This window comes from Poeciliopsis prolifica, unplaced genomic scaffold (assembly GCF_027474105.1).
Source record: "Poeciliopsis prolifica strain line A6 unplaced genomic scaffold, Auburn_PproV2 SCAFFOLD039, whole genome shotgun sequence".
In the NCBI taxonomy this organism is placed as follows: domain Eukaryota; kingdom Metazoa; phylum Chordata; class Actinopteri; order Cyprinodontiformes; family Poeciliidae; genus Poeciliopsis; species Poeciliopsis prolifica.
The window spans coordinates 4792447-4806781 of record NW_026562414.1 but is presented as its reverse complement, the minus strand read 5'-3'; the positions used below and the strand labels follow the sequence as shown (position 1 = coordinate 4806781).

The 14335-nt window shown below is 35.8% G+C and overlaps 1 protein-coding gene across 2 annotated transcripts in view; it reads right to left on the bottom strand.

Annotated features, from left to right (window-relative positions):
* Positions 1-1315: 1315 nt before the first annotated feature.
* Positions 1316-14335, bottom strand: part of tbc1d32 (TBC1 domain family, member 32) — a 54873-nt gene continuing 41853 nt past the window's right edge. For both annotated transcript variants that reach the window (XM_055054489.1, XM_055054490.1), the window contains exons 31-34: positions 10771-10925; positions 9563-9703; positions 6980-7168; positions 1316-1787 (exon numbers count right to left, since the gene is read on the bottom strand). In XM_055054489.1, coding sequence (XP_054910464.1) covers positions 1668-1787; positions 6980-7168; positions 9563-9703; positions 10771-10925 — 605 coding nt within the window. In that variant the 3' untranslated portion in view covers positions 1316-1667. The remainder of the gene's footprint in view (positions 1788-6979; positions 7169-9562; positions 9704-10770; positions 10926-14335) is intronic.

The window sequence follows — 14335 nt, the reverse complement described above, 5'->3', positions numbered from 1 at the left end:
GGCTGCCTTTTAGGGACTCTGAGGCAAAACTTTTAGGGACTTTGATGTTATTTTTGTCGGTCTTGGAGGCGACGTTTCTGGGACTCGTCTCATTTTTAACTTGTATATAGCAGGAATTTTATCAAGCCTTTTAGACTCTTTACATTCACTGTAAAAATGCATCAAATTAAAGTCTGTCGCAGGTCTGTAGACCTCCCTAGCAGCAGGTCATTGGTGCCAGATTAACACCAGATTGTCTGCTCAGCCTCCAGAAGACTGAAATGTCAGACGTGGTTTGTGGTGTTTAACGTGCAGGAACCTGCTGTCCTCAAACAGCCGCTGATTGATTAGAGAAGCATCAAAGTTCAGCCCAAATGTTAACCACCTCAGAGGTAAAGGCGTTTTTTATGAGGCAAACATTTGATGGGTTCCTGGAGCCGCCGCAGAGACGGATGGATGTGATGAATTTGTTTATTATTCAGGCGTCAGAAGGACAACAGGACTGCAGCAGAGATGAGCCTCTGGTTGCTAATGAGCCCCAATAACGCAACTCATGCATCTTTCATGCAACGACCAGCAACAGGAAGGGCTGAGTGCTGCAACCTGCCGCTAATGATGTGTAAAATAACCAACGCTGGTCAGTTCTGAATCAGAAATACACGATCTGGCATATTTCAACAGAAAGAAAGTAGAAAAAGTCCAATTTTAACTATTAAATGTGTAAAAAGTTGTTTTGTTCAGATTTATATGCTATAAAACAAAACTCGGTTTAACTGTTTACAGTGCAGAAACACAAAATCTAACCAGGTATTTTTGGTCCAGTTTCTCTTGTAAATATTTCACTACAGTTGAAATAAGACAAAAATAACTTACAAGCAACTTTTCAGTGAAAAGTTCAATAAAAGCAAGAGAAACAGTTTTTGCAGTGTAAGACTTTTACACTGCAAAAACACAAAATCTTACAATGTGTCTTCGGTTAAGTTTCTAGTGGAAATATATTGGTACAAATGAAACGACAAAAACTAACAAATAACTTTTAAAGCAAGGCAGGAAATAGTTTCAAGTCAATAATATTGATAAGAAAAGTTCTAGTTCCATTATTTTTGCTTAAAAAGTTACTTGTAAAATTATTTAGTTTCTACTAAAACTGGACCAACTATACTTGCTAAGACGTGTTTTTGCAGTGTAAATACAGAAACGCTGGTCAAACAAAAACATGAAATATTTTCCTGCCTGTATGATCAAAGCTTGATTTTTTTACTTAGATGATGTAAAACCAGAGAAACTTTAAACTACAAAGCAGGAGTTAAAAAGAAACGTGTATTGAAAACCTTATTTTAATACATCAGAACAAGAACATCTCCGTACAAAAACTCACAGGAATTAATATTTACACAATAGGAATAAATAAACACCAAGTTTCACATCCAATACTCCCATTATAAACACGTTTTTACAGATATAATCTGGTGGAGAAGGGTGAGGATTGAAGCTGATTATTGGGATCCAACATAATCTTACTGCAGATATTCTGTTTGTTCTTTCAGATTATTCTGCACAGCTTTATTCACCGGGCAGAAAACACAGTTACACATAAATATTTCACACATCTATGCTCAAATTACTCCATTATGCTCAGATATTGTTTGAATATCTCCAACTTAGCAAAGAGAATGTGAGTAAAAGTTTTACTCTGGGGTTTTTTTGATGCTCTCCATGTCGGTCAGAACGATTTCCCGGTAGCTGCGCTGCAGGTCCATCATAAACTCCAGGTAGCTGCTGAGCTCAAACCCTTTGATTGGCTCCTCCTAAAGATGGGAAATAACATGTTCTTCTGTTAAGATGTTTAAAATGAAAGAGGAAATGGATGGAGAGAAGGGTCATTTGTTGTAACGTATCATAAATTATAACTGCCCAGTTTTAGCCTTTAAGTGCCTGAGCTATAAATGTGAAATATGTGCTCTATATACTTTATAGATCAGCTTAAGAGCTCATTACAGAGTAAACTGAGCTTTTAACTCTGTCATTTGGAGTCGTTTCTTTCAGAACAAAGGGGAAATCTTTCACTTCTTGACACCAAATCAAAGAAACAACAAATAGGGCTGGACAACAAACCAGCAATATATAATACGTCTGCTAGAATATTTATTATATGGCGTAATCACTGAACTCCGATCCAGAACCGCACAGCATTCTGGGGAATGTAGGCAGAGGAAAGACTTGAGCTGCTCAACCTGAAAGTTAAGCAAAGTGATTGGAAACAACTAACTCACCTCGTTCCTTGGTTACCTAGCAACAACTAACTCACCTCGTTCCTTGGTTACCTAGCAACAACTAACTCACCTCGTTCCTTGGTTACCTAGCAACAACTAACTCACCTCGTTCCTTGGTTACCTAGCAACAACTAACTCACCTCGTTCCTTGGTTACCTAGCAACAACTAACTCACCTCGTTCCTTGGTTACCTAGCAACAACTAACTCACCTCGTTCCTTGGTTACCTAGCAACAACCCGTTGAGTAACTTGCGCAGCAGCAGTTTAAAGTTTTGCCTCTGTGATATAAAATGCTTATATTGTGATTTTTTTTCAGTGATGTTGTCCAGGCAACAGCTGGAAAAAGGTTGAAGGAATTGTTGACCCAAATCAAGTCTCATCGCTGGCTGGAAAATTACTTCCAAGTTAGTTTTGTCTTATTTTAAATGTGCTAAGCTAAGATGTTTTTAACAGAACAGGATTCAGAAAAATACTAAGGATTTAGTATTTTGCAGTCAACACAGCCAGAAATCTTAGGAAAAGCTTTAAAGAAAAAAAAATCATATTAAAACACTTAACATTTGCCTTATTAGATATGAAAATAGAAAAGACGCCTGTGGATGTAGAAACATGTTGGCTGAACAGAAGCGCTGCAGGACTTTATTTGGGTTGTTGCTCAGGTTTGACGCCCCGTTTACACGACAATGATCCAATGAAAATGGAAGTTTCGTTTCGTTTCTGTCAACACATTTACACGAAGACATTCTCATTACAATCTTTGTTCACAGTAATAATACACATCGAAAACGTGTAATGCTCTCGCCACACCACTAGTCGGTGCTAGCCATGACCGAATCTGATGGGCAAACACGAATTGTAGCAACACCAGGAGTCAGTAGTTTCTTCTTCTTCTGTGGATTGTAGGAAGCAGCCATGTTTTGTGTCAGAAAAGATCAGTTTACGCCGCTGCGTTTCAGAGCCGTTTCACTCTGGAACCTGTTTTCAATCTGTGCCGTTGTCAGAGGAAACGTTCGGTGGTTTCATGTAAATGTTCAGCAACAAAACTCTTCCGTTTTCACCCAGAGTTGTTGTGTTAACAGGGCCTGTCATGGCAACCCCTCGGCCTTCTGGGCAACTCAAGCAGGGCAGATGAGCGTCGCCGCCGAGCTGCAGAGGCTCCTGAGTGGCTGCGTCAATTACCAGCCGGACCCTGAGGACACCAGCGGTCAGAACGAGGCGCCCGGCGTGACTCGTTATCCGTCCCGCGGCCTTCAGTGAACGCAGCCAGTAATGAGGTTAGAAACCCAATTTATTTTCCACTTTGATGGAGGATTTTCTGAAAGAGAAGGCCTTCAACAGCAGAGCCTGACAGAAACTCGGCTTACTCTAAAACAAATATTTACAAATCGCGACTTCACCAGAGATGACAAATATGAACAGGCCTTTATCGAATTGTGGTACACTGCAAAAACACAAAATCCAACCAAGTAATTTTAATCGTTTCTAGTTCTACCTTAGTACGCCTAAAATAAAAACTTTTCAATAAGAAATGGGATTATTTTAAATCAATAATTCCTCAATATCGATTGAAAAGTTCCACTGGCAGATTATTTCAATGAAAATTTCTTCATTTTAGCTGCCGGTGGAATAAGTATTATCTTTATGGAAATTAAGAAATTATTAGCTTAAAACAAGTTCCTATATCAGTAAGTTTACAGTTTTGTCTTATTTTAAGTTAATTTGCACGTGAAATTAAACCAAAAACACTTTAAGATTTAGTTTACAGTGTATAAAACAGAGTTTCAGCTGAAAACGTGATTGATATTAAATTACATTGAGCCAATAAACATTTGGACATTTTGTATCAGGGCAGAAATTAGCTGCCAGGTTTGATATTTTAGTGAGGAAACTTGGGATCTTCAGAAGTGAGTTTGAAAATGTTTACAGTTGTAAAGTTATTCTCATGCAGGTTTCTTTTCTCTTTTCTAATGAATCCCAACATTTAAATCTTTTTCTCATCTTTGTTTAAATTGGTTTGATGTTCTGAAACGCTAAACTGTGACAAATGAAAAAGGAATAACATAATAAATGTTTCCCTCCTGAAAGCTGCTTAACGTCCCTTAGATCTTCACAATATGTTAAACATTAGCATTTAGGAGATCGTTAGGTCGGCTAATTAATGTGATAATTACTGGAGATTCGTCTGATGTCTTAAAGGTGACGGCACATGATGAACGAGTTCTGCTAAAACACAAGAAATTAATTAAAATGTAACGTTGACAGAAGCTTAGCAGTTAAATCACTGAAAGAATTTCAGTGATTTAATTTATTCTACCTTTATGTTAAAAACAGAAAGGTAGAATAAATTAAATAGATGCCAACTAACATTATTTATTTTAGCCAATAAGCAAAAACAATATTTTTTATGTCGTTATAAAACAGCATTTTTTCGTTGAATCCTGTTCAATGACAATAAATGCTATTCTATTCTATTCTATTCAAAACGACACATTTAACGACTAAAGTCTGATTATTATTGAACTGCTTCTTGACGAGGATCTTAGATTTAATAGAGCTGCTTTATTTTGTTCAGACTAAATGATTTAAACATGGATAAAATTCTTAGAATTTTTATTTTGTTTAGCTGTTTAAACTTTTTTTGTGCAGTTTTACCAATATGATAAATGTATAATGTGGGTTGAACTAATCTCCAAAAGCTTTTGCTTTAGATGAATAAAACAAAACATTTTTGATAAAAATAAGTGTTTGTCTTTCTGTACTGTTTGGGTTTTAGGGGAGGAACTGATGATGTATTTCTGTTCCATCATCTGTGTTTAAAAGTTTCATTTATGAGGCTTTTTGGCTGAAATATACTGGAAAATAACAAATTGTAATTCATAGGTTAGCTTGTGCAGTACAGTGATGTTTTCTGCACCATTAAAAATTTTATTTCTGCAAATCTTATTAATACAAAGTAGATTTCTGTCAAAGTTTTTTTTAATTAATTTCAGAAGTTTTCTGGGAATTATCTCAAAATTTAAGATTTGTTTTAGCAGAGATGGCCCGAATACACCGTCATATATTTATATATAAAAATCAAATGACTAACTTCACAGTTAACTTCACAGTTTGAGTTGGTTTCAAGGGTTTTAGTATCAAAAATTTAGTAAAATAAAGACTTTCAAATCATCTGAAGCAATATTTTATTCATTAGAGATGCTGGACCAAAGCTCAGGCTGGAAGGTTTCACACCAGCCATGTTTAGACAGTCCGGTTGCCCAAAAGCAGGAAGTGGACTATTGCGCCAGGCATTCTGGGTAATATGACGGTCGAGCACAAGCGGGAAAAATTGCTTGTTGTCTTTTGCCAACAACTGCTAAAATCTGACACCACTACATTTTTATTTACATTTTATGAAGAAGGAAGTTGTGCTCAGTGTATTTTTCAGAGGTTTTCATGTTGTTTCCTGCGGTCGTTCCTGGTGCAGCGCCCCCACAGGTGAGGAGGGGAACAGGTTTGTAACAAACGTTGCAATCAAACCAAATCTACCAGACTATTGTGTGTGAAACCAGTTTTCTCTGATCTGACATAAATTAATTTAGATGTTAAATATTTTTACTCCTTTTTCAGCCATTTTGTTAACAAAATATCAGAAACTCTTCATTTTGTTCAGCTTTTATTCAGAATAAAAGATGTAGCTGTGGACAACAGAACCAACTCTTTCAGCTTTGCTGCAGTTAAACCCCAACTGGACTCGACTGGAACCAGACTTTTCCTTTTCAAATTTTAATTTAGATGAAACATAGATATACCCCCAGTGAGACAGGATGAGAGAACACCTTAATGTCCTAAAGCCACATCTGTCTGGGTAAAATACTCACTTCACATTATTCCCACAGAGACAGACAGCAGGAAGATTGGATGCAAAGAGGCATGACAAAAACTTCCTCACAGTTCAACTCAGGACAGAGGATGTGGAAGTTTCCTTTTCTCTGTTTCTGCAGCTCATTAGATGAACTTCCTCACATGAAATCTGATGTTTTATTCACAGAAATGGTCCGTGGCAGATTGTGTCTGACGGCTACTGAGGGTTTTATATCAGAGCTCACCTTAATCAGAACAAGTTTAGATAAAACCGTTGAGTCCATTCATCAGCTCTGCGTTGCAAACCGTTGGAGATGCTGCAGTAGCTGATTATTCATAATTCATGTGAATCAGTGAGGAAAGCTAAAACTGAACTGCAACGACAAATCATTAACAGCAGAAAACTTTGAATAACCAAAATCAAAGTAAAGTGGAGTTTCTATTGGGTAAAAGATAATTAGAGCTGATTGATTTGATAAAATTGTCCTGTTTAAATTCTGACTTGTCTTTTTGAGTATAAAGTTGGGTGGGAAAATTATATTATGTATTTTGGATTTAGTATTTGTTGCCTTTATTTATGAAAACTGACTTCATTTGGGGGCACCTGACTGAAGACATGTTGGATCTCCCAGCGTTGGACGAAATGCGACACGATGCTGACTGCAGTGAAAACGAGTTGGTTGTATTTGCCTGCTGCGTGAATGTAGCCAAGGAAAACCTTTGGGAAATCCATGCTGATGCAGCGTGCAACAAGTACTTATTTCATGCAATAAAATAAAAATGACTCAAAAATCACGCATTGATTGTCAGACCTCCATGTTCTGAGTGTGGAAATCTGCAGAGATCCAAATGCTTAAGATGCACATTAGCATCAGCTGGTTTACCTTGAGGAAGATCTGCAGCTCTTGGGACTGCGTGCGCGCCAGGATCTCAGGCTCCAGGTGTTTGAAAACAGCCACGCACAGGTAGACCTGGTAGTCTGGACCCATCACCACACAGGTGCAGAGGTACTGGCAGATCTCGGTCCAGTCCAGATAATTCCAAAAACACTGAGTGAGCCAGTGGAGGCACATCTGCCGATCAATAAAAACACAATTTAGCTTCACTCTGAAGGCCTGGACTGTTTTTACATTGTTCCAGGAAATAAGTTTAACAGATGCTGTTATTGGAATTTAAATGCTCATTTAAAAGAAACATTTTTTTATGCGTCTTTAAGATATATTTTAAGATATCTGTTAAAATGGGTTAACAGATTGAATGAAGAATTTACAGAATGCAGGTTTTTTTTAATCTATTAATCGTTAGATAGAGACTGGCTGCTCTTGTGTTTTCATATCTACTGTTGACTTTAAAAAAATAAAAGGTTTTAGTTTATCTGCTGTTCTTTCATGAATTGGTATTTTTTTAGTCGGTATATTCCAGTTAACGATTAATCAGTTCAATGTAATTAATCGTTTCATCCATAAAAGCAAATATATTAAGTAGATAAAACACAAATGTGCTGAGATTTTTATAATTTTTCTTTTGTTTCAGCTGTAAAGACAAAAATAACGGTGCTGGGATGAAGCACATTCTGTCAAGACTTACTCGGATTAACGATTAATCACGATTAATCATTTCAGCCCTAAAACAGAAACATCGTTTGATATGGGCTGATTTAGCAGCAAAATGGGGCAGATCACTTGAAACACAACCCAATTCAGTCTCAGTTTGCTTAGAGACTTTGCCAGAGGCAAATCCCACACTGCTGACAAATGTTTGGTTTTAGACTTGCAAATTGAAGGAGGAGCCTCTAGAGGCTCTCTGAGCAACTTGATTGAATTTTCCGGCCTCTGGGTGGTTAAAGCCATAAACTGCCCACAGAATAATTTTTTGTTCCTTCCCAGAAAAGAGAGAAAACGTGTGAAGTGTATTACACAGAGCTCCGACATGTTTATCTGTTGAAACCTCTAATAACCGCAGGAGCCTTAAACAACCCAGGGGCTCAATCCAAACAGAACCAAACAGAACCAACAGTGTTTCTGCACCGCAGGGTTCAGTCGCCCCACCGGGAGGAGGCTGTGCAGCCGAAGGTCAACCTCCCAGCAGGAAGCGAAACACGGCCTGTGCTAGTCAGCGCTAACACTACACTGATATCCACAGCAGAAGATACTAACGATTAATCATGATTAATCAATTATTCATATAATCAATTCATTGTTAACTGAAAGACACAAACAAAAAAGGTCATTTGTTGAAAGACTCAGAGCAGTAAGAAAGTCAAAACTACAAAAGTTAAAAACATGCATTTAAGATAAAACTTTTCTCTGTAGATGTTTTACTCCAACCTGGTTCAAATTCTGCAAAACAAAATCAATAAGTAATCAGCCAGTTAATCAATAAAATAATCAGCCAATCAGTCCTATTGATGTTAGAAGTATATTTACGCTGTAGATGCATCCTTTGCTAGGAGCAGCGTTCAAAAGAAATGCTGTTTTAGGCAATAAAATACTTATTTCCTCATTTAAAAAATAAATGTAACTATTTATTTGCATTTCTTTATGTATTTCTAACATTGAATAAAAAAGGTAAATGAAAAATATGCAGTATGTGCCATTTTTTAACCGACTAATCGTCATAGTAATCGATTAATTGATTCCTAACATAATAGTGAGTTACAGCCCTTTTTTCAAAATAAATGTGTGAAAAGTGAGTTTCCACTTCTACCTACCTCTTTTTCAAACAAATAGTTATCAATAGGTTGAAATAAGCTAAACTTATATTGTCACGTAAAATGCACCGATAATGTAATAGTTTTTACACACTGAGCACGAACGAATTTATCAAAAATGAAAAGGAGAAACGCTTCAAAGATCCGGTGTGACTGAAAACCTGCCTTCAAGCACAAAACCTCCTGAACAATATCAGAGCATTAAGACGCATCATTTCTGAGCTACAACTTTCAATAAAAGACTGAACAACATTACGGTCTGAGCAGAGATGAGAACCTGTGGAGGTTAACATATTCGTCAGAGTTCAGATCTTTGATGCGACTGAAGAGTCTCACTGACGGCCCTCCTGCCACCGAGATGCCAAAAACAAAACGGAAAAACGTTCAAGGTGAAAAAAGACTTTTCTGCAACGTTATCATGAAACTCAAGCAAAGATGAAAGGGAGTCCGACTTTTTAAGCTATTTTACTATTTCAAAGAACAAAAAGATGTGAAAGCTTTTAAAATTTAATGAAGTCAGAAAAGAATAGAGAGATTGAGTCAGAAGACGACAAATAGGAGCTCCTTCTCCTGCTAAAGACTTTACCTCCCCTGTATGAAGCCCTTCATGAATCCTAAATTAATTAAAACAGAACCAATCAAAAATTTGATCAATACTAATAAATGTTCCTTTGTGATCTCTATGCAAACCAACCAACTGTCCATTTAAGAGCCGAAGCAAAACGAATCATTGCGTCAAATTATCTGCAGATTTTACCTGTGAAGGCGTGAAGCCAGACATCCTGAAGGCAGAATGGACCAGAGGGACTTCAGCTTTCAGCAGCATCTCCACATAATGAGCCGTGCACCAGTAGACTGGAGAGATGCCCGATTCGGCGACTGCCAGAGGGACGTGGATCTGCCGCAGCAAAAACAAATTACACTCATCAACAGACGTTTTACTACAGCACTGACACGAACACATGCAGAAAAACATGTAGAAACGGCGCTGAGGATTCAGTGCGTCATGTTTTCTGATACATCATTTGTCAAGTTTAACCTGTTAGAGTCCAACATTCTGTAAAAACTCAGAAAACAGACTATTGTGTTTCCAAAGTGGCATCACATGGTGGACAGGATGAAATGATAAAAGCAGATTTTCCTCTACTATTTAAAACTGTATAATTATTCCCCTGAGGAAATATTTTCCTTTTAATATTTGATTTGTTTCATCATTTTTCCATTCGCAGCTTTCAGTCACTTTTCCCTGTTTGGCATTTTCTGCTATAATTCAATGGAAAAGTTATCAAGTGAATTTTTTTTCTGGAGCAACTTGGTTTAATAACTATATTACAATGTACATAATGCTCCAAATATCACTGTAAGAATCTTTTAAGTGTGAAAACGAGCAAAAAACAACAAACTACAACCCACTTGAATTTCGGGATGACAGCCATTTTTCAAGATGGCCGCCATTTTTGAGCCTTTTAAACCAATTATTGCCATTTCATTTTATTCATTAAATTTTAAGGCAATAAAATGTACAAAGATTAGATATCAAAATGGAAACTTCCAGTTTGTGAGTCTGTCATTGTTAGCCCTAGCGGTTAGCGTTAGCTTCCGATGATTTCTTTATGAGTTCAGTGGTTCAGCGTAACTAAGATTCTTGTTAATCTTGAAAAATGGCCGCCATCTCGCATTTTTTTTTTCTAAATAATTTATCTGTTGATTTTTTTAGTGCAGTCAATTTAACAGGTATTAAATGCCTTAACCTGTTTTTAAAAACCGTGTTTAAGTGATATGTTTCATTAAACTGAGATAAAAGGTGGGATTAAATACGTGTTCACTTCTTTTTTAAGCAGAAAGGTTGTGCCACTTGTTCCTGGATATGTATGGAGATGTTTTCTCTTGTCCTGCTGGTTACTTGTTTGTAAAGCCTGTTTGTAATAATTCATTTGGATTAAAAGCATCGTTCTTTCTCCGTACAGATGCATGAATCCTTGCAGGCCAGATGAACGCAGACGAAAGCTGGCAGGAGAGGTTGAGCAGCAGATGCAAAGATCGCTCCACGTTTCCTGCCATGATGAGAAAAACCGTGGAGGCCAGCCAGTCGTGGCCCGGATAGCCGTCCTGCAGACTCACTGCAGAACCACGTTAAGGCTGAAAAACCACAAAATGATCAAGACTGCATCTTTAAAACAGCAGGAAAATACAAACAGGAAGATTACAAAGCAAAGTATTGATTAATTGTATAAAATACCTTTTTTTCCCATCACATTATGGGTTCGAAACACATTTCCCAGATTTTAAATATCACAAAGGCAATTTTCAGTTTAGATGTTTTAATCCTGCTGGTAGAAAATAATGAAAATAATCCAACAGAACTTCAGATTTTCCCGTCTAAAGTCCTGAAGGATTATCTTTTACCAATAAACAGGAATAAAATCCCATCAGAAAAATCATCTTTAGTTCCTGATTCTTAATAACTGGACAAAATAACAAAATGTAATGTTTAGTTTAAATGAATTAATGTTTTTATGCTGTGAACACTTTGAACTGCTGAAATGTGCTAAACAAATAAACTTTACATGAATATTATCACATATACTGAGAGATTACATATACTGCTAACTGTTACTCTGTCAGCAATTTGAATTCAATAATTTTTACACTGCAAAAACACAAAACCTTACCAAGTATTTTTGTCTAGTTTCCAGTGCAAATATCCTGGTACATTTAAAACTAGTGACTTTTCAGCAAGATGCAGAGGTTTGTGTTAAATAAATATGTCCTTAATATTAATGAAAATGTACTAGTCCCATTGGCAGATTATTTCACTTATTATAAAACAATTTTTCCATGTTATAAGTGAAATAATCTGCCACTTGAACCAGTAGTTTTTCACTAATATTAAGAAGATATTTACTGAAAACAAGCTCTGATATGTTGTAAGTTAGTTTGTCTCATTACAAGTGAATTTTTGCACTAGAAAGTGGACAAAATACTTGCTAAGGTTTTGTTTTTGTTAGCAAAATAGAGTGAAAAATTGCCCAAAATATTTTGTGTTTTTAATTTAAAAACGATGCGAGTGCTTTCAACCTGTTGATTTAAAATGTTTGGACTCTAATTTACAAAAATCTAAAAAAAAAAGGTGAAACTGGGGTGAAAATGTCAAATCCTTAAACTAATACACTGCATTTTAATCATATTTATGATAATTACATTCCTAAAATGAAAACTTAAGGAGGTTTTATACAGCAACAATCCTATTATCTCGTATTTACTGAGGAAATTCCTTAAAATTCGTTTTCCAGCTGCACATTTCCATGAACGCGAGCGCCTGCTGAGAGCGCCATCTGTTCTGATGGCTGGTTAAAATGTCAGATACATGGGAGGATGGATTTTGGTCGCTTAAATGTGAAGAGTCGCCATGACTCAGAGCTATGCCTCATGTTTTATGCATCTGGCATTTATTAACATGCAGGTTTTGTTTTTTTAAGATGACAGAAAATCACTGTGGCATTGTTTTAAATTAATAGGATGGAATACATTTCATTTAAAGCGCGGCTCATCATGCAATGCGGTTTGACATCCAGTTGAAGAGAAAACTTTAATAACTTCTGCAGAAATCCAACTTCCTTCTCTTGCTAATTAAAATCTTTCTGGTGAAACGATTCTTTCCTTTGATGAACTAAGAGAAAGTTATGTTTTCTGCAAAAACAAATATAAATGATGGTTCTGGTGTAAAGAGAAAATACCTGAATTTAAACAGAATCAGCCGCTTGTTGGTCCAGCAATGCAACACATGAATTCTCTTTGAATCTCATTGACAGACAACCGTTATAAATTTGTAATGAACTACGTCAAGACATCAGTTTTAAATAAGGAATCATAAATAAAGCATCGTCCCAGAGGGGAGAAAACCCATTTTGATCTGCTGCCAGGCAGCAACAGAGAAAATTCATTAAACTACTTTTTTACTGCTAATTTACAGAGTTACTTTTTGTTTCCTCCTTTCAAAACTCCTGCTGAAGTCATTTGAGTTTGTGGAGATTTTAAAAATGTTGCTTTGTTTTAATTCACAAAATTCTAAAACCACAGATTTAGTATATATTTAAAGTAAATTAAAAATGTGCATAAAGGGTTTTAAAAGCTCAAATTTCAGCCTGTTTTTTAGTATTTGTCACTTCATAATTAGTTTAATTCCCAAAAATTATGCTCAAAAGTACAAAGAGCAAGAAGAAATAATAAGAAAGTTACTCAGGTACCAAGTAACTGATCAATTAATGTTTAAAAATATTTAAAAACTGCATCATCAAACATACAAAAATATTAAGTTATGTGGAAATGCTTGTATTTTAAAAATCAAGCTGAAAATAATTTATGTATATAACATAATTACAAAAAAATAAATAAATAAACAGCAGGTGTGAGTTTGTTTCTGGTAAATGTTTGTTTTTCATTCATAAAAAATTACTCAAGTTGAAATATAGTATCATAAAAATACTCCTAAAAGTTGTTTTTTTTCTTGAGTAAATATAACTAGTTCCTACCAAAGTTATTGTAGTCAACAATTGTAGTCAATGAAAACGGAAATTAAGAACATTTTCCTCAACAGGAATAAATAAAATGTGTAATTAATTGGGTGAAACTATAACTAACAATATTGTGTGTTTATAAAACTATAAAATTACAAAGTTATTTTTGTGTTTATAAATCTATTTAATAGTCTTTCAAACTGAAGTGATATTTATTTTTTTCCCCTAAAACAAGCAGTTTATGTCAACTGTCAGCAAATTACGACAGTCAGTTTTACAGAATCTTCTATTGAGTATTTATGACCTAATCAATGGAAACATAATCACAATATTAACCCTTTCCTTTACCCTAACCCTCTATCTCTATCTGTGTGTCAATAACGTTGCGTTTTAATAGATATATATATAGATATATATACGTATATAAGCGTATGTATATAGCCCACATATTAATTTCATATTAATATGTAGAAGAAGCGGAAACAGTCTCTCCACTTCTTCTCTATCTGTGTGTCAATAACGTTACTAACCTAACCTAAAAATTAACCAAAGCATGAAAAAAACTAAACAATATTAAATCAATAACTAATAAAAACTAACAAACACTCTAAAAATGAATTAAAAGTAACTGAATGAAACACATAAAACGTCACGGCAAAATAAAACTAATATAAACTCTGTTTCTTCCGGCTCGGCCCACTTGTCAGGATTCTTTATCTCTGTTTTCTTTTGTCCGTTTTGTAAAGGAGACCAGAGGAGAGACGTGGCTACCGGATGTCCTTTGGGACAAAAAGGAGGCTGAGCTCCTGCAGACACACATGGAGGAAGATAAAGTGTTTTGTGTTGATCAGACAGAAGCTGATCTTATCTCTGTCAGCAGGGGGTCGGTGGCGTTATCAGTACCACAGGAACATCAGGTTTCAAGGTTAACGTGGTTAATGGACGGTCTAGTTCAAGGGTGTTCATATTCAATAGGTCTAATGGCAAGAAAAGACTAAACAGGGACAGACTGT